This window comes from Gorilla gorilla, chromosome 5, assembly GCF_029281585.2.
Source record: "Gorilla gorilla gorilla isolate KB3781 chromosome 5, NHGRI_mGorGor1-v2.1_pri, whole genome shotgun sequence".
NCBI classification, from domain to species: Eukaryota; Metazoa; Chordata; class Mammalia; order Primates; family Hominidae; genus Gorilla; species Gorilla gorilla.
Genome location: NC_073229.2, coordinates 58,887,140 through 58,910,207, shown reverse-complemented (window position 1 = coordinate 58,910,207; position 23,068 = coordinate 58,887,140). Strand labels below are relative to the sequence as shown.

General features: G+C 39.9%; 2 protein-coding genes across 9 annotated transcripts in view; both read right to left on the bottom strand.

Moving 5' to 3' along the window:
• Nucleotides 1–2,093, bottom strand: part of LOC101153949 (adenylate cyclase type 10-like) — a 20,317-nt gene extending 18,224 nt beyond the window's left edge. For all 5 annotated transcript variants that reach the window (XM_063707588.1, XM_063707586.1, XM_063707587.1 and 2 more), the window contains exons 1-3: nucleotides 1,954–2,093; nucleotides 1,270–1,404; nucleotides 451–579 (exon numbers count right to left, since the gene is read on the bottom strand). In XM_063707588.1, coding sequence (XP_063563658.1) covers nucleotides 451–579; nucleotides 1,270–1,404; nucleotides 1,954–1,972 — 283 coding nt within the window. In that variant the 5' untranslated portion in view covers nucleotides 1,973–2,093. The remainder of the gene's footprint in view (nucleotides 1–450; nucleotides 580–1,269; nucleotides 1,405–1,953) is intronic.
• Nucleotides 2,065–23,068, bottom strand: LOC129534529 (adenylate cyclase type 10-like). 4 transcript variants are annotated; one of them, XM_063707593.1, is made up of 8 exons: nucleotides 15,570–15,629; nucleotides 15,042–15,130; nucleotides 14,220–14,411; nucleotides 12,791–12,912; nucleotides 6,766–6,842; nucleotides 6,483–6,672; nucleotides 5,964–6,019; nucleotides 2,065–2,199 (listed from the first exon to the last, which is right to left on the bottom strand). In XM_063707593.1, exons 2-8 carry the CDS (start codon nucleotides 15,060–15,062, stop codon nucleotides 2,165–2,167), a joined length of 693 nt encoding a protein of 230 aa, XP_063563663.1. In that variant the 5' UTR covers nucleotides 15,063–15,130; nucleotides 15,570–15,629; the 3' UTR covers nucleotides 2,065–2,164. The 4 variants fall into 4 exon arrangements, with proteins under 4 accessions (XP_063563663.1, XP_063563662.1, XP_063563664.1 ...); XM_063707592.1 differs by lacking the exon at nucleotides 15,570–15,629 and having other exon boundaries at nucleotides 15,042–15,523; XM_063707594.1 differs by lacking the exons at nucleotides 2,065–2,199; nucleotides 5,964–6,019; nucleotides 6,483–6,672; nucleotides 6,766–6,842; nucleotides 12,791–12,912 and adding exons at nucleotides 18,057–18,200; nucleotides 18,944–18,982; nucleotides 21,978–22,082; nucleotides 22,912–23,068 and having other exon boundaries at nucleotides 14,396–14,411; nucleotides 15,570–15,775.

The window sequence follows — 23,068 nt, the reverse complement described above, 5'->3', positions numbered from 1 at the left end:
TATTCTTTATGGCATCAGTCATTCTACTTTGCACTCTTTTTTTATTAAACTCTTGCTATGTGCATAACATTGTATCTTCACTAACACCATGGATTTTCTTAAATCTTAGCAACATCATCTTCTTTGCTTACTGTCTACTCTGGAACAAGAATATGCACAAAGGGAAACTCACGACCTATTTTGTATTAAATAATTGGAAAACTTTTCCAGGTCATCAGTCAGCCCCAAAGAGAACAATAAGCTCGCTTAAGTAAAACCTTACTCAAGTAGCATTACAAGTCTTCAAAGAGCTCTTCAGGCAATGCCAGAACTTATTTCTAGAAGGTAGATTTCTTTTTCAGAAGAAATGAAGCCAGAATGATAATGAGAGACCTATACTCAACTACTCACCAAATCACTAATTGCAATGATATCTGTAATTGGTTCACTTGAAGTCTTCAAGGGACTTACCTTTCAAAAAGGGTGGGAGAAGTACTGTATCCAAGTTCACATCATCCTTGACTGCGCAGACATAAAGTTCCTGGCCTTCCTCAGAGTTGGCAGGAGAAATACTATACATTATGGATTTTATGGCATTGGCTATAAAGAAAACAGGCTATGACTGAGGAAAGCACCATTCTCAGTGACTGTAGTTTTAAAGGCACAAAAATATAATAATTTAGTCAAAAAAAAGAAAAAAAACCTAAAGGATGAAGATGACTGGAGTGTACCATGGTTTAAAGTGTTTTACCCCACCTGTCTGCCCGTTCTTTAATTTTCTCTTATAAACTAACAACATTCTCTGTACCAATCGGTATCTTACAACTAATCACTATTCCTGTTCACCTTATAACAGCTCTTGCTTCTATTACATCACAGCTCTGGGATGCCTTCTGCTTTTATACATACTTCTACCCTTTATTCCTCTCCTAATCTCCTCCCTTCTCCCATCGCCCATCCAAATCCTGAAGTCATCCTTCTCATCAATAGTGTACAATTCTTTTTTCTGGACTTTCATGTTTATAAATCCTAATTTCCTAGCCCCACCTCTTGGGCTGCTTATAAAAGGAACTATTGTAGATTGATTGGATTAAGTTATCCGAAGCAAATCTTGAGTATTTTCACCCTAATTGTATAAGATTTGTACAGTGTGCTTATCTGGGAAGGCCTAGTGTGGCCCACAATGTTAGCAAGGAAAAGGTATGTACCTCGTAAAGGCCAAGTAATGTCACGTTGGAGAATGAACTTCAGCAGCTGGACCAGGGTAGAACTCTGGGAAGCTAAGCTTACCTGAGAGGGTTTCCCACTTGCTGTTTTCCTCTTCCTCCTTTTGTAGGACATGAAAGAGCAACACGTCCTTAGAGAGAAGGTCCTGGCACAGGACCTGACAATAAAATGGGTTTCCAAAGCACCTGTGAAGGGTAGCTGCAGGGAGGTAAGTAAGGGATTGCACATTAGAGACGACCACTTTAGGGGAGCCAAGTGTAACAGTACTTCATTCCGAGGAATCTTCTTTTGCTAAAGTCAGCTCTTCATGACATACACTAACAGAGGGGGACAGAGGCACAGAAATGTAAAAAAGTAATTTCTGATTGGCCTTGAAATGCATCTTGGCAATAACTTTTCTTTCTCAACTATTTTTCTTTCATTGATGTTGAAACGAACTAACATCCCCTTGCTAAAGGGTCTGGCAGAAAGGGGCCTTATCACATATAACTGAAGCCACCCAAGTCCTAATTGTCTTGTGAAAACCTGGGTGGATAGCCCAGGGAGGCAGCCCCTTACTTGATTACAAGAAGACGGTCTCCCTTAAATCTAGTCTCGGGGCCTCATCATGGTTACTAATGCCATTCTCTCCCCCAACTGCAGTAAGACCTGTGCCTTCTCATTTATATTGCGGCACTGGTTCCTCCCTTAATGAAGTGCTCAGTTAGTCCTAGTCATTCACATCTGCAGCTCTTGGGCGATGCTCACCACCCCTAGTTCCCAACATGCCATTCTCAACAGCGAGGTTGTTGCCAACTTCGAAATAGGCATAAGGATAGCTTGAGGGCTCTGCAGGAACTGCTCGGCCCAGCCACACAGGGTGAAGATAGGGGTCAACGTCATCACCATGATGATGGGCATACTGGAGAGCAATGTTTCCAAAAAATCCCAGGAAGCTGCATCCGTATACTCGGCCTCATCAATGAGGAAAATTAGTGGTGTTTCCCTCACTGCCTGGAAAGAACAGCAAAGAAACAATAACAACCTCTCATTAGAAATGAAATCACCTGGTTTTCAAATCTACCATGAATTTCCCATCAATAATTTAAATAAAATGTTAACACAGGCCAGAGTTTTCGGAGTAAAATGTATTCTAAATCCAGGTAATATTTTACTTTATAAATATAAAATCTAGTTCCTAAAAAAAGTACTCGGTTTCTGTGGACAAGAAAATATTATACCTGAAACATGAAATAAGCATCAAAATATTCTCCAAATCAAACTTGAAGCTTTCAAATATTTCATTCTGGCAAAAGCTTCATTTGTGTGGGAGCTCATAATACCTTAAAACAGCAATTTCTAAACCAGGCTATGCATCCGAATCACCTGGGAGTGCTTGCCAGCACTCCCAATTACCAGGCCCCACTCAAACAGACTTTAAAAATCTATTTACTTTTAATCACATTCAGAACTCCCACTCCACTCTCCATTGCCTCAAGTGACCATTCTAATGTGTTTATTGCATAGTTCTTTGTTTCTATGGTGTTCTTATAAAACATGCATTGTTGTTTTGTCAAGTAATTGTTTTTATGTAAATGCAACTGTATTACAGATCACATTATTTCTCCCTCTCTTTCTAACCAGGACTGTTTTTAAGATCATTTCATATCACTATGTTTTCATATATTTCCCTATTTCTAAATTCTGCATTTTATTCCATCATGTTCATGCATGCATTCATGCCCATACCTCCCTGGCCTCCACACTGTTAAGAACATACTTGTTGAGATATATACCCAGGAGTGGAATTGCTGGGTCTAGAGGATACACGTTATTAAAATTTGACTAGTTGCTTTTAGATTGCTTTCCAGAATGGTTACATCAGTTTCTGCTCATACAGATTTTTGATTCCATAATCCTAGGTTAGAACATGAGTATCTGCATTTTTAACAAATACTAGGTAAAATAGCTATATAACTGCATTTAGAAACTACTATTTTAAATTAAACTACTAAAATTTTATTTAGAAACAGGATCTGGAAGAGCAAAGATCTTTTCTTGTATGCCATGGTGTGTTGTAGGATGAATCCAAGCTTAAAAGTAGAAAATAACAAGGAAGATATCAGCAAATAGGCAGGCCAAGAAACGCCTGAATCAAAGTGTGATGTGGACAGATTAAAATAAACATAAACTATCTCCATATATTAAGAGTTAGTGACATGTAGTGAAAGTACCCACCTCCTAAAGTACTTTAATAAAACACTCTTTAACTTTCTTTTGTCTGGCCACGTCATCCATGTGCGAAACTTTGAAGGACAAAGGAAACTGACCAGGAAAATTATTACATGTTAGCATTTAAAATGAAAATCTAATAAAAAACATGCAGGTTCTCCAAAGGGAACACAAGATAATTCTATTCTGACTGAGAATGGGTTTCTGCAAGATTGAGCACAGAGTTACAAGGGCCAATCCAACATTAATATATAGTTCAAAGGATGAGACAGAAAATTCATGAAGGGTTAGAGACAGATATCTATCTCCTTTCCATCCAGACTCTAGTAAAACCCTTAGAGGGTTATGACTAAGGAGTAAATGACAGGTTGAACTTAGCAATGACAGTTTGGGCAGCTCCAGTACCCCAGTTATTCCAAGTATACCAGGATGAATCTGTACATGAGACTTGTCAGAACAAGATGCAACACACATCACATAACATTGTTTCCTGTGCTAGGCTGAGGCACATGAACTACCAGGAACCTGAGAGCCAAAGTGAGATGACTGCTAATCTACGTAGGCAAGGGTTTAGAGTCCCAAGCAAGGCCTATCTTAAGAGAGGGATATGTTGAGGGATTAGACAGATCTTAGTGTTCCATTCCAAAATACTCTGCAGGGTGGGTAGATTAGGAGAAGTGACAGAGGATAAGTAAAACAAATTGTGGACCAGTGAATTTTTAGCTTGTTCACTACTGGAAACCCCATAAACCCTAGACCTCTGAAGGCTTTTGAGATCCAGATGCTGGTTTCAAATGATATATTCTGTGGTAAGGGAACAGGAAGGTAGGGTTAAAAAAATAAAGAAATTGGAACCAACTCAAGAACACGTGGATATAATTCCTGGGGATATGCCACTGGTGAGGGCCACCTTAATGTATTTAGTACTTTAAAATATACAATGCAATCTCTCATATACCATCTCCTTTAAAATTCACATAAAAACATACAGTAATATAATTGTTATTTCACAGGTGAAAAAGCTATGACTCAGAGAGGCTAAGTGATTTGCTCTAGGACATAAAACTACTAAGTGTCAGGTTCAATACTAGAATTCACTCTCCTCAAAAGGAGAAAGCCTGAATTTTGGTGTTGAAAGAATTTCAAATCTTGGTCCTACCATATATGTATATGTATATCCTCAGGTTATTAAATTAGAAAACAATCCTAGGTCTGACTATCCACAAAATATAACAGTAACCCAATTCAGAAAGCCACTGCCTTCATTACCTTCACAAATAAGAGGTCACTAAAAAGGCAGTGAAGTTGTTCTTCCACTATCCCACAAAGCTGTCTTTGTAGGCACTCTTGCCGGTAATAGGCTGGGCATGTATCAATCTCAAAGAAGATGGCCATGATGGTCTGGATGGCATAGAAGCACTGCTTGGAATCTGCTTCCTTCAGCATCAATGGCAACACCCTGGTGAATATTACTATGGTCATCAGGAGTCCCCTGTACGACACATAGGGTACTCACTTCACCAGTCCAAGAATGCTGAATCTAATGACACAAGAGTCTCACTAACAAAAGAAAGAGGCCCCAAGAGAAGTAGGCTCTGACTAAGTAAAAGCAGGAGTCTTTACCTATGCCCTTCCTTCTGTGCTAGGAAGTTTATTTCAGCCAACAGCTGGCTTTTTCCATAGCCTTTTCCACCTTCATACAGAACTGCTTGTCCCTTCTTCTGGTGCAAACACCCTTGCTGTGCCATTTGGAAGGCTTCCAATTCTTTCTCCCAGTCTGTAGAGAGACAGGGAGCACCTAACACTCCTGGATATCAATAATCAACATTATTGATTGTTGCAGGCTTTTTGGTAGATACTCTATTGATTTGAATCAATTTGCAAATCTAACTCCCAGAATGGCTTTTTTCCTCCAGAATTCCCAGAAGAATCTCATTCATTGATGGGGCTTCATATCTCTTTCCAAAAAATCAATTCTGAGCTAATATATGCTGGTCTTGAGGGCTTATTCCAGAGCCTAAGTAGTAACATTCAGAAAAATTAGGCACCTTGTGGACACGGGTGTCTCTTAGCTTTTTGTAAAAATTTTCTTAATTACAATTTAGTCTTCAAAATCTGTCACTACTATGTAAAAGTAATGGACTAATAAGTATAGACTAAAATAAATACAAAGATAGGGAATATATAGTGTGGGTGACAACAGTCTTGGTGCTATTTTCACTATTCTAAGGATGATGAATTTTTCTCTAAAGATGATCCACAATAAGCTGGTCCGATCTCAATAGGTAAACTCTGACTTACAAAGATTATTACTAAATGTTGGTGTTTCTCAGGCAGTTATAGGACTTCACCTGAAATTTGAATATTTGACATGGAAAAGAAATAGTAAATCCTCTTCAAAATAAATATAATTTCACTAAGAAGGTTGCTCTCTATTTTTTAATAAAGCTTAAAAGCATTTAGTCTTGCACTGTTTTGTTTTTTAAATCACATTTAGCTGTCTATAGCTGAAACAAATATGATTTAAGTTACAAAAGAAAACATACCTAACAAAGGGTGATTTTTGTTTCTCTTTCTTGCCATATGTCTTTTTCCAAACATTCTGGGAAAAAGAACAAAGTGAAATGTATCTGTTAAAAATAGATCAGGAACAGCTGTCTTCATAAGCAAATACTTTCAGATAATTAAGGAGGTACAGAGTTCTGAATAAAAGGGTTTTTAAAAACTAAAAATTTTGGGGGAGAGGGAGTAAAGAGGGAATATTATTGATTGCTCCAGGCTCGGGGAAGTAAATGAATGGTGAAGTACACAAAGAAAAAAAGAACAAAGAAGATCTGGGTTAGTGACCTATTGCTATTCTCTTCCTGTAGGAGAAAAGGATGTTCACTGAAGAACTAGCTAAGAGCTAAACATAAAAGCTAAATCTCTCAGACACTAAACACTCCTTTTGTGTGTCTTATTCCAGCATGCCAGTACTAGCAGCATCTTTTTTTCCAATTTCATGTAATCAAAAACTTATTGTTCTGTAAGAGATGAGAATGAAACTATCACACAATGATACTCACATACATCTTCTGTGGCCAAGATATTCATATATCTTCCCTGGGTTGGAGATGTTTTTCATCATTTTCTCTGGGAGTTTCTTGAAGTTGTAAGCAGGTAGCATGGATCTTAGATATGTTACCTCATCACAGGACACCAAACCTGGATAAGCAGTTATCATTCTGGCCGCAAGACTCACTTTTGGGCCAATAACTGTGTCAGAAAGACAGGTGGAGAATTTTTGGACCATGTCTTCCACCTTCCTCCCTTAAGTCACAAAGATAACAGTCCAATGTCCTATTCTACCTGTATATTCGTGTCTTGCTACTGCTCCAACCACGCCACAGAATACTGGTCCATTAGTGATACTGATGGAAACAAATCTAGGGATCAGAAAAGCAACAATGGATAAACATACAGTCAGAAGCCTCCAAGTCAGGCACTAGATCTGCCACTCCCCAGATCCAGAAGTCTAGTTTTAGAGCTTAGAATGGAAAAGGCCAGAGGTTGCTGTCAGTCTATATAACATGAGGGGTACAAAGTACTGAATATTAGGGAGAGAACCAAAAGAAACAGAATGGTTCCCCTAATTCAGGAGTTTTCGTTTTAGTTGGGGGTTATTAGTAAAAGATTTTCTTTCTTTTTTTTTCTTTTGAGACAGGGTCTTGCTCTATCGCCCAGGCTGGAGCACATTGGTGCGATCTCAGTTCACTGCAACCTCCGTTTCCTGGGCTCAAGTGATCCTCCCACCTCAGCCTCCCAAGTAGCTGAGACTACAGGCACACACCACCATATCCAACTAATTTTTTTTTTTTTTTTGAGAGAGATGGGGTTTCCTTATGTTGTCCAGGCTGGTCTCAAACTCCTGGGCTCAAGCAATACACCCGTCTTGGCCTCCCAAAGCACTGGGATTACAGGTGTGAGCCACCACACTTGGCCAGTAAAAGATTTTTAAAAATTTTACATCTGGGCCAGGTGCGGTGGCTCACGCCTGTAATCCCAGCACTTTGGGAGGCTGAGGTGGGTGGATCACAAGGTCAGGAGATCGAGACCATCCTGGCTAACACTGTGAAACCCCGTCTCTACTAAAAATACAAAAAATCAGCCAGGCGTGGTGGTGGGCGCCTGAAGTCCCAGCTACTCGGGAGGCTGAGGCAGGAGAATGGCATGAACCCAGGAGGCAGACCTTGCAGTGAGTGGAAATTGTGCCACTGCACTCCAGCCTGGGTGACAGAGTGAGACTCCATCTCAAAAAAAAAAAAATTTTTTTTTACATCTGTGGTAAGGCAAATATTTAAAAACCATTTGAGAAAAAAAATTGAAGGGGTTAATTAACTTTCCCAGAGTTATATAGCAAAAACGAACAGTAAGTCAGAATGAGAATCCAGGCCTCTTGCCTCCTAGACTGATATTATTTCTACTATACCATGTTGTCTCAGATAAAACTGAAAAATGAAAGTAGATAAAGAGATATCAATACAGGATTAATAGATCAAATAATGCTAGAATGTCACAGTTAAGGAGTGATCAGAATGTCAGGACTGCAGACAGAAGGCTTTCTGAAGTAAATTAACATTTGGAACAAATTTTTTTTAATGAGTAATATTTTAAAAATTCATTAATGCATACATACATTCATTTCATTCACTAAGCACTGAGAAGTGTGCATAGTACTGAGCACTTGGCTGGATGTTTAAAATATCCTGCCCTAGAGAAGTTAAGTTTGGGGAGGAGGGTGGTAGGTTTGAGGGAGATGAAGAGATACTTATATATGTCAGCAAGACAAATACTCCATATTAGAGATTGATATAGCACATTAGCAGAGCAAACAGAACAGATGCACTAATTCACACTGAAGAGTAGATAGAGTATTCTTAAAGGAGAGGACATTTGGTCGGACCCTGAAAGTTGAAGAAACTGCTAAAGTGGGGGAGTGGTACTGTCTGGTGGGAAAAGGTAAAGGCTTTGAGATGCCTTGTGTGGTCATGCAAAACTAAGTACTTCAAGACGGCTAGAGCACAGATGTGAAGAAAGGTGTTTGGATTAGAGAGAGGTAATGGGAGAAGTAGTCTTACCTCTCTAGGGATGGAAGAGTATTAGACATATGAATTATTTTAAAAGAGGGCATATACTGTTCTAGGTGAGACAAAAGCCCAAAGGTGGCAAGGAGCAACTCATACATAACAAAATAAGTAGATTTACTCACTGACATGAAAATTTCATGTGACAGGTAACAAGATATGTAGGTGGAGAAAGATTATGCAATGAGGCATAGTCACATTAAATCTATAAACAATTTTCAGTGGTTCAGACAACATGAGAAGTAGCAATCATGTTAACACTATTATCTCCTAAGCCATCAAAATTATTTGTCTTCCTCAAAGGACAGGATTAAGGGCTCTTGGCTGGGTGCTGTGGCTCATGCCTGTAATCCTAGCACTTTGGGAGGCTGAGGTGGGCGGATCACCTGAGGTCAGGAGTTCAAGAGTCCAGCCTGGCCAACATGCTGAAACCCCATCTCTACTAAAAATACAAAAATTAGTGGATATGGTGGTGTGTGCCTGTAATCCCAGTTGAGGGATTCTGAGGCAGGAGAATCACTTGAACCCGGGAGGCAGAAGTTGCAGTGACCCAAGACTGTGCCACTGCACTCCAGCCTGAGCAACAGAGTGAGACTCCGTCTCAAAAAAAAAAAAAAAAAAAAAAAAAGTCTCTTACCATTCATTCACTCAGCTCACTGCCCCCAGGGTGAAAAAAAGAGACACTTAAGACAAGACCATGCTGTCAGTTCTGCTGCCATATGAAGAGCAAGACTGAAAACCTTTTAATATTTCATGATGCTTCCTCTGCCTAAATACCCTTTCCCACCTTCTCCATTTGCTGAACTACTTTTCTTCTCAACCTGTCTCAAAAGTCATCTTTATAGTCAAGATTTCTTTGGTACCTCTGTGGAGAATTAACCATTTCTTCCCATAGCACGTTGTTGTAACTCCTGTAGCATTTTATTTCTGCACTTTAATTTCGTTGTATTAAAGTTAGTTGTTTACTTAGCTGAACTGGTAAAATCTTATTTCTCTTTATGTCCATAGCACCTAGCACAGTGCCTGGATCATAACTGTGTTCAAGGAATGCTTGTTGAATGAATGCATTTATGCATGCCAGAAATTCAGCTATTAACAAGTCAATAATGAACAAATAATACTTTTATCACTTAGTTATTTCTTATTTCTTTCTATTATACTTTATAATTCCTCCTTGTTTTTCCCGGCAATCCATATTCCTTCTTTCCTTTAAAACCTTTCTGCATTGATAAAGAATGTACTCTTTATTTGATATATGTAATTGTATATAAAGTATTTCTGGTACTGAAAAACCATAATAATGATATTCTGAGACTGCACTCCCTATGTCTCAAAAATATCCTGAAGAAATACGCATGGAATCATCTTTCCTCTAAATGAGCTAAAAGCTGGAGCTATTGCTCAGATTAGAAAGAGGAATTCACAGGATATCTCAAGGTGAACAGGGTCTTTGAAAAAGAAGACATGGAAAGTAGTTTTGGGTCTGAGAGCTCATGTGATGCAGAGAGAAATGAGCAATGGTATCTGCTACCGAGGCCACGTAGGTACCTCTGAAGCTTTAGCATCTACTCAGCATTTCCAAAAATATCTTCCTTAGAACATTAGTTCCTCTGGATGTTTATAGGTCTTTCTGGAGAAAAGTGTTTGATGACCAAGTAAATTTGGGAAATGCTGACTAAAACTAAATATAACAAATTTCTTTCCCATAGCACTACTCAGAACCTTTGATATGTTAATGTTCATTGTGAACCTTGAAGAAGGAAATATAATTTACATCACTTCCCAAACATATTTGGTGATGAAAATCTTTTCTTTTTTCATGAGCATATTAAGGGACTAATAACATTCTACCAAACACACTTTGGGAGATATTGAATTAGTAATTATCTTCGAGGAAAAAATCACTGACCTTGAAACCTAGCTTTGAGGCTTTGACATCTGTTTGGCTTACCAGCATAACCTTTCTGGATCTTAGTTTCTTTAAAGAGGTCAAATTTGATGAACTCTAATACCCCATCTAGTTCTTAACATCTATTATATTCTAAACTAAATAAGATGGAAATGACCAAGTTACAGCCTAAGAGTGATGGAAGGCATTCTTAAGGGCATTTTAAGACAGTCTCTAAAGGACAAAGAAATGACTCTTTTAAGAGTAAGGGCCAAGGGTGGGACCTTGAAGGCCATGGGTCAATACAAACTTCAAGAACAGAACAGACCAGCACTGGAAGGGATGGCCCTTGTGATGGTTAATACTGAGTGTCAACTTGATTGGATTGAAGGATTCAAAGTATTAATCCTGCGTGTTTCTGTGAAGGTGTTGCCAAAAGAGATTAACATTTGAGTCAGTGGGCTAGGAAAGGCAGATCCACCTTTAATCTGGTGGGCACAATCTAATCAGCTGCCAGTGAATATAAAGCAGGCAGAAAAATGTAAAATGAGCGAGACAGGCCTAGCCTTCCAGCCTGCATCTTTCTCCGATGCTGGATGCTTCCTGCCCTCAAACATCAAACTCCAAGTTCTTCAGTTTTGGCACTCGGACGGGCTCTCCTTGCTCCTCAGCTTATAGGCAGCCTATTGGGGGCCTTGTGGTCATGTAAGTTAATACTTAATAAACTCCCCTTTACATATATATATATTTATATATAATATATATTACATATATATTAGTTCTATATAATATATATAATTATATATACAGATATACATTAGTTCTGTCCCTCTAAGAGAACCCTGACTAATACTGCCCAGCATTTCCACCCTGGAGATAAGATTGGGAGGTAGGATATAGGAGTATCTGCAGATCCCACCAAACCTGAAAGAAGTGTTAACATGTATTTGCCTTGGGCAAAGAGTCTGAGTATCTATTAAGCAACTGTAGCATCTTTCTTATGTCTAAAATAAGGCTTGGATCAGATAATCTCTAAATTCCTTTCCAATAGTAACATTCTATGAGTGTGTATCTATAATTATATCACATTAATAGCATATTCTATTCTTTTGGGGGAGCATTTGCATTTTATAAGAGGCAGGTGGGGGATAAGTAATGAAACAACACAGGATTTGAAGACTGAAAATCTGGGTTTCATTACAAGCTCTGTTATATGCTAGTAACTTCTCTTCTGTGACCTTAATTTCCTCATGTATAAAGGAGGACCTGGGCATGGTGGCTTACACCTATAATTCCAGCACTTTGGGAGGCCGAGGTGGGAGGATCGCTTGAGCTCAGGAGTTCGAAAGCAGCCTGGGTAACACAGCAAGACCTTGTCTCTACTAAAAATAAAAAAAATAGCCCAGTGTGGGGCGTGCGCTTGTAGTCTGAGCTACTTGGAAGGATGAGGTTGAGGATGCAGTGAGCCGTGATTGTGCCACGGAACTTTAGCCTGGGAAACAGAGCAAGACTCTGTCTCTAAAAAAAAGTAAAAAATAAAGAGGGATACAAATTTTCACATTGGTAGCATATACTAAAGTATTCTATAAATGTTAAAGTACTATGTACATGTTTGATATAATTTTTATCCATTTTGAATAAGTTGTGGCAAGCAAACCAATCTGATTCGATGTTAACATTGGAAGTAACTATTTTTAAAATTCATTCATGTATACACTTTCTCCATAGCTTTCTATTTTAAAAAGTCAATTGAAAACTTCCAACAAACTTTATCATAATGCAACTAGTGGGAAAATAGATTTTTCTATACCTTCATCTGGGTTAGGTTTTGTGAAAGGTGGTTGGGTGAGGCATGGATGGGGAAGAGGGAGATCAGTTCAGTGTAAGGTCCAGAAAAAGCAATAAGATCTGGGAAAGACCCAGAATGAAAGCCAAGAGAGTGCTAACCAGCTGTGGTTCCTTTCTGTCTAGGTAATTTCTCCACAACTTCTCTCATACTCTCTCATAGACAGGCAGCCTTTATTCTGCATCCTCTCCACAGGCATGTTATTTGCATCACATTAATTTACACATTTGCTTGTTCCCTTGCAGTGTTCTCGAATCTTGATGTTTGTTCTGTTTCTCCCCTTTTCCTGACCTGCTGAATGGGAATATATCTTTATTTCCCCTGGGTATCCAGTACAGAGATCTGTATCTAGTGATTTCTTAATAGATCTTGTTTGCTCACTTTCCTTAGCATGTTCCCTCCGAGTTAGGCAGATTCTGGACTACCTGAATCCCTGCCACTTGTTACTGCCTCCTACCCTGCCTGAAGAGCCCCTGGGGCCTGAGAAGCTCCTCTCTGCCCCACCTTCCTCCTCACTTGGTCTTAGCAAGATTCTCCCAGCAGAAGCTGAAGATGCTGAAGGAGCTCTCCAGGGCATGTGCACACTCGTCTGGCTTCTTATCACCAGGAAGGCCGAAAACACAGAGGAACATGCAGCCCTGGGATAGATGACAAACAAAGAAATGAGACACTTACCTGGGAAAGGAATATGGCTTGCCTAAACTAAACTAGCTCCACCGAATGAACCCAGACCCTATCCTTGAACACTCTTCTGTTGGAAATATCGGATTCTACATGATTCATAAAATGGAAATGCTGGGCCACAGCAACATACACTTTTTTTTTTTTTTGAGATGGAGTCTCGCTCTGTCACCCAGGCTGGAGTGCAGTGGCGCGATCTCAGCTCACTGCAAGCTCTGCCATCTGGGTTCATGCCATTCTCCTGCCTCAGCCTCCCAAGTAACTGGGAATACAGGCATCCGCCACCACGCCTGGCTAATTTTTTTGTATTTTCAGTAGAGACGGGGTTTCACCGTGTTAGCCAGGATGGTCTTGATCTCCTGACCTCGTGAGCTGCCTGCCTCAGCCTCCCAAAGTGCTGGGATTACAGGCGTGAGCCACTGTGTCTGGCCAGCAACATAGACATTAACAAAAATCTTGATTTAACTATTCAAAGAACTGAAATTTAAAACACAAGAAAAATTGCTATCAAGAACTTTTCAAAAATTTAATTTCTAGTACCTTGAGCTAAGTCTATCTGCCCACATTTTCTTCACCTATAATGTCAAGTGTTAAGATTCTGCTTTTTTTTCAAGATCTTTAATTATCTGAGAAAGACCTGATTACATTTACTTTACTAATAGAACCAGAAAAACATTCTTTATGCTTTCACAAGGATTCTTCAACAAGAATTCAATAAAAAATGACATGGAGAGTAACCCTCAGTAACCCTGAAAATTAAATTAACAAGAACATCCCAGCCGGGCACAGTGGCTCATGCCTGTAATCCCAGCACTTTGGGAAGCGAAGACGGGCAGATCGCGAGGTCAGGAGATCGAGATCATCCTGGCTAACACGGTGAAACTCCGTCTCAACTAAAAATACAAAAAAAAAATTAGCCGGGCGTGGTGGCGGGCGCCTGTAGTCCCCAGCTACTCGGGAGGCTGAGGCAGGAGAATGGCATGAACGCGGGAGGTGGAGCTTGCAGTGAGCCGAGATCGCGCCACTGCACTCCAGCCTGGGCGACAGAGCGAGACTCCACCTCAAAAAAAAAAAAAAAAGAAAAAAAGAACATCCCATTCCTTAATTAACATTAGTTGAAGTTTTAATGTAATATAGCTTGCTACAAAATAAGTAGCAGAGAATTTGACTTACACTTGCATTATGTGGGAGATCAACTGGTCGTACAAGACCATTACTCCTCATTCACCTTTAATGCTGATGGGTCAAGTTCCCTTGTACTTACTTTCTCAAACATAAAGATGCGACTCAGCTGGCCACCCCCTTTCTCAATGACTGTGGAGATGTATAAGGCAGCCTCCTGGATAAGATGACACAAATGCAACATCCACGCTGTCCTGTGGAACTCTAGGCTGACCAAAACCAGAGTCATCGTACGGAATTCAGATACATACTCTATAGGCTGGCCTTCATCAATCTATAAAGACACATTGAGTTACCTACCTGTATTTTCAACTATCAACATCATGTTCAGGCATTTTTAATTATGTATTTCATGGTATGTATGAGAAAACAACTTATGGGTCTCAGCAAAAACTTAAAAGAAAATTCAGTATAGAAGATACACAAATCAATGAACTTGGAATTAAAGCTGACTTTAGGCAGAATTCACTGATGAAATCTGTCAAGATTTACTCTCTAAGAGTTAATTTGACACATCCATTAGTCATTACATCTCTTACTAAGGAATTCACATATATTCATATATATACAATCAGTCAACTTATATTTACCAAACATACACTCTATACCCTTCTTACAGTGTACTAAATTGTTAAAGAACAAACTAAAGAACAAATATGGCTTCTACTTTCTAGGACTGAGAAATCTAACTAAAGGTTTAAGACATGTTCATCACAGTATTATGTTGGCACAGATGGGTAAACTTGCTGGAATTACAATGGGTTGCTGGAGATTAACTGGATAAATATAAAAAAGTTGTCACTTATAATTGTACACCTGTTTATGCATGTGCATGCACACATGCACACACACACACACACACACACACACAGACTCTATGAGGATTCAAGAACTAGGAAATAACCTTCTTCAAAAGGTTTTTCATTATGTGCTTCCGCAGCTTTTGGTCAAGTTCAGAGTGTGGATCCAATTCCAGTGCAGTTCTTAGAGTCTCTGAGAAAAGAAAAACAAAATGTCCCTGGCCATGTGGAAAATTAATGTTTAAAATTTGGGGCTTAGGTAGGAAGGACAAAGTAACTTACCAGCACTTGTACGGTAATGTGGTAGATAATTGAGGCACTTGTCAAAATGCTCATCAAAATCAAATGGATCAATGATCTGCATATCTCTTAACTACAGAAAGGAAACTGTTTAATTCTGTGCCCCCACACAAGAAAGGCTGAGGATTCTATCGCCCTTGTTTGCCTTTTATCTCCTCAGCCTCACTGTTCTACCTCATCTATCTTCATAGGAGAATATTCCCAGCCTCCCTCCTAAATTGAGTTCCAATGGTCACTGGTTTGGCCAGGCAATATGTGAACACTCCCAGAGCATTGCGCTGTGTACTAGGAAGGCCTTTTCAGAATGGCAATAGAGGAAGCTAGCCTCCTACCTTCACAGCTTCATCCTCCCTCATGATTGCCACTTCAAACATATACTGCTCGCAAAGCATACAGCAGTTCCAGGATAGGACAATTTCATTCGCCTGAGCCAAACGCTGAGCTAACTGGACATCATCTACATCCTGCCCAATCACCAAGAGGTATTGCTGCCGCTCATCTCCAACAATAACCTGGGAAATCTGACCTGCAGGTAGACCTATCCAGAAAAAAATGAGATAAATGGAGAAGAGTCAAATTCAACTGGGAAACTATGCAACAGGAGGGGTCTGGAATCCCCACATGGCTCTGTGTATCACGCCAATCTTGTTACTGCCCTCAGCTGCGGAAGTCTTAGGTGAGCTAACCTTTAAAAATAATACCTTACGGCCAGGCACGGTGGCTCACGCCTGTAATCCCAGCACTTTGGGAGGCTGAGACGGGCAGAAGACCTGAGGTTGGGAGCTCGAGACTAGCCTGACCAACATGGTGAAACCCTGTCTCTACTAAAAATACAAAAAAAAAAAAAAAAAAAAAAAATTAGCCAGGCGTGGTGGTGCACGCCTATAATCCCAGCTACTCAGGAGGCTTAGGCAGAAGAATTGCTTGAACCCTGGAGGCGGAGGTTGCAGTGAGCCAAGACCGTGCCACTGCATGCCAGCCTGGGCAACAGAGTGAGACTCCATCTCAAAAAAAAAAAAAAATTCTTCCCCCAGATTTCCTTCTCTTATATAATACACCTGGAGATGGACATTTTGTCTGTCTGGAGATGGTGAAGGAGAGTAGTGGAAGAAGAATGTACAAAGGGGCACAAGGAGACTTTTTGAGTGATAAGTATGTTCACTATCTTTATTGTGGTGATGGTTTCAAAAGTGTATAAATATGCCAATGTATAGTATCAATTATCCTTAATACAACAAAAACCAAAAGAAACAAAAAAGATGGCAGGACAAAAGAGATGCCATATAAGACAGAATATAATTCTTTACCACTGCTCCTCAAAACATAAAAGAATAGCTGGAGCCAACTTTTGCCCTTGAGGAGGTTTCTGAACCTTTGTGAAGGAGCTTTGTATATTGAGCTTCGCCTCCAATCCTGACTCTGCCATTGGTGAAACTTTGGCCTCTGTATGTAGCTTTTTAATTTTTATTATATTGTATTATATTTTTGATTCTGTCAAGCAATAACATAGTTCAAAAACTAAACTATATGAAAGAATATGTATTTTAAAATCTTGCTTCTACCTACATGACCATCTTTACTATTTTCCTGATATTAGTAATTTTATTAGTTTCTTATATATTTTTTCCAGTGTTTCTTTATACAAGATATAAACAAATAGGCCAGGTGCGGTGGCTCAAGTCTATAATTCCAGCACTTTGGGAGGCCGAGGCGGGCGGAACACGAGGTCAGGAGATCGAGAACATCCTGGCTAACATGGTGTAACCCCGTCTCTACTAAAAATACAAAAAAATTAGCCAGGCGTGGTGGCAGGCTCCTGTAGTCCCAGCTACTCAGTAGGAGGCTGAGGCAGGAGAATGGTGTGATCCCGGAAGGTGGAGCTTGCAGTGAGCTGAGATGGCGCCACTGCACTCCAGCCTGGGTGACAGAGCAAGACTCCATCTCAAAAAAAAAAAAAAAGATATAAACAAATAAGAAAAATTCTTATTTTCCTCCTTACACAAATGGTAGCATACTAAACATGCTGTTTTGTATCTTACTTTTTTTCACTTAACTATATCTTGAAGATACTGCCATATCAAGACATCTTATTTTTTTTAAGTTGCAGGTAATCTTATTGAGTATACATATTATTTACTTAACCAGTCTTCTATAAATAGTTTTCAATGTTTTAAAATTACAAACCATATTACAATCAATAACCTTGCACATGCAACATTTCAGATGTGTGAACGTATACTTATAGATGTCCAGAAGGATTGCTAGGTTAAGGAATAAATGCACTTGTAAGAGTAAATAGTATAGATGGTATATAAGTGAAAACAAGACTTTTTAATATATATTTTTATATGGTTTAGTTTTTGTTGACATAAAAAATACAATAAAGACAATAAAAATAAATAAAGATTGCCAAATCACCCTTATACCGCTGTTCACTCACAGTAAGAAAAAGCTCATTCCTCAGACTCACCAAAGAGTACATTGTCCAGCATCTGAAGTTTTGCCTATCTATAGGTAAGACAGGTAGTCAGTGTACTTCCAATTGGCATTTTTCTTATTATGAATGTTGATCATCTTTTTACGTGTTAAAAGACATGCATTTCCTTGTCTATATACAATTTACTCATGTCCTTTGTCCAATTTTTCTCTTAAGAGTACTATTGTTTTCTTGATTTCTAAGTGCTCTTTCCCTAGTAGAGCAATTCACCCTTTGTCTATATGAATTGCAAACATTTTTTCCCAGTTTATCATTTATCTTTTGAGGTTTTTATAGTGGGTTCCCCCTTGCCCAACTGGATCACTCTTTTAGGAGGTACTACCTATCTTTAACTGCAGGTCCTGGCCTTCTCTGGTATGATAGATCCCAAATTTCTCCTGTATCTCCAGACTGCATTTTGCCACCAAGGTAATGATGTCACTCAGTTGATTTTGTTCTACTCTCCAGAGTGCCAGGAGCATGTTCCCTGCAGACACACAGGATAGGCTGATGGGGACCAAATATCTAGACTTACTTGGTCCAGGGCAAAGTCCCAGTAATGCAGAAGATCAACTTGACCCAGTGTGGATATCAAGTAAGTTATCAGGCAAGGTTTCTTGGCTGTATACATTATGCTAGGTTAAAATACTGCTTCAGATCCTCAAAATCATTCAGTAAAAACATAACTAGGTAGAAGTTTAAATGATCCTAAGGATATTTTTGGTAATCTTCCTTCCACCAGTATACTAACAGAGGAGGAGAGGTACTAGCAAAAGATTCATAAAATGTGGGTTCAAGTTCATATCTAATTTGATGGCTGGTTTTATTATGTTTAAATAAGAAGACAGGCCAACTCCGGGGCATACAGCTGTTAGTGATCCTGAGTTCTCCAGATAGGACATGCTTGACTCCTCCCCATCTCATGCTTAGCTTCTGCTATTAATGACCAAATTTCTCATTAGTTTTCTCAAGAACGCTTTATTGGCACTTATTTTGCTGTCCTTCAATCTAAACAAAAATGCAAAGCATGTGAGAGTTTAATTTGGGCAAAGCTTTTCCATTAGACTGGGGGATCCTTTGAGGCACAGACTATGTCTTCCTCATCTTTGTATCCCCAGGGTCCAGTACCTATTAATCAAACAATGCTGAATAAACCAATATGCTGAATTCCACCTAAATATAGTCCTCCTCACTCAGTCTTTTAAGTATTCAGAAAAACTAAAAAAATACCTGTGATATTTAGGATATCCCCTCCAAAACAGAGAACATCTGAAATCAAGTAAGGAAGAGAGAGGAAAATGAGTCAAAATCAGATATAAACCAGATCAGGGCAGAATCATATATGGTCAAAAGAATGGCCTACTGAGTTTACCTTGACGTCATTCTTGTCCATTTGCTCACTCCAAGACTCAGGCTCCTTCTTCCTTCTTTTCATTTTCTCCCCAAATCTATCTGCACCTACATACATCGTTTCTAAAATGGAAGAATTCCTGCTCTCTTCAAAGCCACCCCATTTGTGATAGGAATCTTATCCCCTTTTACCTTCTCAAGAACTTCACACCGTTCCTAATCTCTCTACTGAAATATTCTCATCAATAGCTTAAAAAACAAAACCAAAACACACAAAAATAACCCACATATTCTTGGTTCTACCTTATCTTCTGCCTATTAGCTCCATTTTTTTTCCTGCTACATTCACAACAAACAAAACCCCCAAATCTCAAAAAAAGTTGGCTATATATATTTTCCTCATCTCCCATTTACTCTTCCTCTTAAATGTTTTCTCTGCCATTCTTTTTCTCAGCTTCCTCCACTCTGACTTCTACCTCCACCACTTCAAATTATCAAGGTCATCAACAGCATTAATCTTGCTAAATTCAATACTTCTCTGACCTCACTGTACTTGACAGCTGTCATTTTCAACCCAGCTAGCTGCAGCTTTCTTCTAGAGACACTACCTCTCCTTTGGCTTCAGGAACACCACAATATCCTACCTCACTGGCTGTTTGTAGTCTCTTTTTCAGGTTCTTTCTCCCTTATCATAATCCTCCCCTGGAGTTCCTCAAGCCTCAGCCAAAGGCTCTTTCTCTTTATTTATGCTCTCCCAACATGAACTCAATCGGTTCTTAACTTTAAGTCCCACTTTATGCCATCAACTCACATTTTCATCTCTAACAGGGATCTCTTCTCTGAGCTCCAGGCTCAATCATAGCTGGATTCTCCACTTGAATGGAGTCATTCTCCACTTGAATGACTTATTGGCATCTCAAACTCAACATACTCAAAACAGAACTCTTGATTTTCTTTCTCAATGTTCAGTCTTTCCTGTCTTGGTAAATGACGCGATCAATTCGTTTATGAAAGCCAAAAAACTGAGTCCTTTTTCTCACCACTTCCCACTGAAATTCAACGTATTAGCAACTCCTGTCTGTTGAACCTGCAAAATATATTTCAGGTTAATCTACCCCACACAGCTCCCCTGCCATACCTCTACACCAACAATCTTCAGTCTTGACCGCATATTGGAATTGCCTATGAAACTTTAAAAGGTCTTATTCCTGGGCCAACCTCAAGAAAGTCCGATTTAAATGGCCTGGGGTGAAGCTTAGGCATTAAGATTTTTAGTTAGACAAGGTGGTATGGTACCTGCAGTCCCAGCTATTTGAGAGGTTGAGGCAGAAGAACCTTTTAAGCTCTAGAGTTCAAGACAAACTTGGCAACATACTGAGACCCCAGTCTCTTACAAAAAAAAAAAAAAAAAATAGAAAAAAGAAAAAACAATTAAAAAGCTCCTCAGGCAACCACAGCTGAGGTTGAGAACCACTGCTCTAGACCAAATCTCCAACATCTTTCCAGGACAATTGCCTCTTCCAGCTTCTATTCTTAAATTCACTTTCCACCAGCATTCAATCTCCACAAGGTAGCCAAAATCAGCTTTAAAGTGTTAATCAGATCATATTACTCCCCTGCTAGACCTTTCCACAGTTTTCCTTTATACAGAAATATATAATTCCAACTCTTCACTATGGACTACAGAGCGTGGTGGTCTCATAGCTACCATCCCCCAACCTTGCCTCAAACCACTCTTCACCCTGCGAGCTACGTTTTGGCCTGCACTGGCCTTCTTTTAGCTCCTAGAGCATGCCGAGCTTTCTCCTGTCTCAGGACCTTTGCACTTGGTATTCTGTCTGAAATGCTTTACCCTTAGTTCTTCACAAGCTGTTCCCCTCATCCTTCAAGTGTCAGCTTAAATAATACCTCCTTACAGGAGCCTCCTATGACCACCCTGTCTCATACACTCCCCTACCCTAAAATTATTTTTTGTGTTTTTTTTTACCACTATACTATGTTTATTTCCTTGATAGAATATATAAGCTACAATTATTGTGTTTATTGTCTGTCCCACTAAAATGGAAACTCCACGAGGGTACTCTGTCTTACTTTCCCCTGTATTTCTAGTACCCAGAAGTTGCTGGTATTAGAGTACATACACGATATAGAATGTTTATCTTCCCCTTCATCCAAACCTATGAGAAAAAGCAAATGACCTTCCATGTGTTCCTTAAGGATAAGAGGTAAGTCAAATAATCAAATTCTTAACGGAGATGCCTCAAAGTAATTATTCTGGTGAATCTCAGAATGATGGACAGGGCACTGTCAGTAAAGGATGAGAATGTTACGTAAGTACTAAAAGGTATAAGGTCAGAGTAATTTCTGTTGGGTAGGCCTAACTAAAAAGTTCAAGAGTGGGTTCTTGCCCTGCCTGCACCTATTACAGTCCATGTCACAGGGTAGGTACTCAAAACATGGGTACTACACAAATGAGTTTTTTCCAGATACTGGATATCTGGCAAATATCTAAAAGCTTAATACATGGCAGAAAATAAGAAAACACCTATTCCTTCCTCACAGGATCAAAATATAATAAAAAAAAGATGTTTTATAAATTTTGTCTGAATACACACTTGAGATACGTTATTGTTAGAAGAGAATACTTTATTTTGAAATAAAATACAAATGTGCAAAGGAAATTAGCTCCTCCTGCCCCCCCGTTGAACAATGAGTCAATAGAATGTGAGACTGGGTAGATTAGCAGATAATAGGCAAAGGTCTAGCTTTTCAGTGGCAACTTGAAGAAACCAAAGATGAATGATGCTAAAGGAATGACCCTTTGGTACCTGTTTTAAAGTACTTCTGGCCCCCTTCTTTTATAAACCCTCAGGAGCCCAGCACCACACCTTGTTACCCTACAATGATCACTCACGCTCCACGATGTCACTAATGTAATAACTGAAGATATGGGCCAGTTTGTCCATGTCACGTTCCGACTTGCAGGTCAGGCTGAACCTGTCCATTAATGCTGTAAACCCTGACCAACAAAGCAGAAATTACGATGTTAACTCCAAATCCTAAACTTTTTGGCCCCTTTCTCCCCACACATCAGGCCAGTGTAAAGGAAACAGATCCCTTCAAGCTGGGTAATTCCTTTATCCATTAACATGGTGTAACTTAGAAACTACTAAGGGCCAAGTTGGTTGCTGCTGCCACTGGGAATCCAAAGGACCACCCTCTCTGCTTCCAAGAGCTGGAGATGGTGCCCTTTTCATCTGGAGCCAGCTCTTTCCCCTACTCTCTTAGGCTGCCTGGCTATGGGAAACAATAGGATCCCTCCTCATGTCTGGCTAGAGAACCACTCACACAGTGAGGACAGGCACCTGGTATTACCCATCTTCATATCCCTGACACAGAATAAGTATTTGTTAAATGAACGACTCGCGGAGTGGCTGCTAGATAGCTAAGGCCAGAACAACGGCGGGCATATACTTACGACGCCAAGAATGAATTAACTGAACGAATAAAATAATTGAAACAGAACGCTTAATAGAAAATGCTCGGGGTTGGGAAAAACGGGTTCAAAGCCCGCCGCGTGGTCCTGTAAAAATCCTTTCCTCTGAGTTTCAATTTCATCATCTTTGGGGTGAGCTCAAGGACTGAGCCGGTTCATCCCAAAAGATGTCCTCCCACACTAAAACGAAGATACTCAAAGTTTCCTAAGGCAGCCGCGGCACGAAGTTAAACTGTGCCTTAGCTCGCGGGAGGCTAGGCCTGTAACCATCGAGGCCTCCAGGGGCTTAGACCCAACGGCCGCTTCTCCCGCAGGCCAGGAGACTGAAGTGCCGGCCGGCCGTCGCCCTCACCCGTCACATGGACGCCTAGGAGGACGCCCTGGGCCGTGGCGAGCTCGGGTTCCCATCCCCGAGGCTTCCGAAAGACCAGTAGGTCGGGAAGCAGCGCCGCCAAGCGGGCCTCCACAGGCCACAGAGGCGGCGTCGCATGCCGCTCGCCGGTCACCAT

What these genes read in the sequence shown, in the direction of transcription:
- LOC129534529 (XM_063707593.1), bottom strand. Translation starts at nt 15,062, where the DNA reads ATGAAAAACCTTTTGAAGAAG. An exon ending in GAGAATCTTGCTAAGACCAA is followed by an intron (nt 6,843 to 12,790) that starts GTGAGGAGGAAG and finishes TCTGATCCCTAG; the next exon opens with ATTTGTTTCCATCAGTATCA. An exon ending in CTTGGCCACAGAAGATGTAT is followed by an intron (nt 6,020 to 6,482) that starts GTGAGTATCATT and finishes TCTTTTTCCCAG; the next exon opens with AATGTTTGGAAAAAGACATA.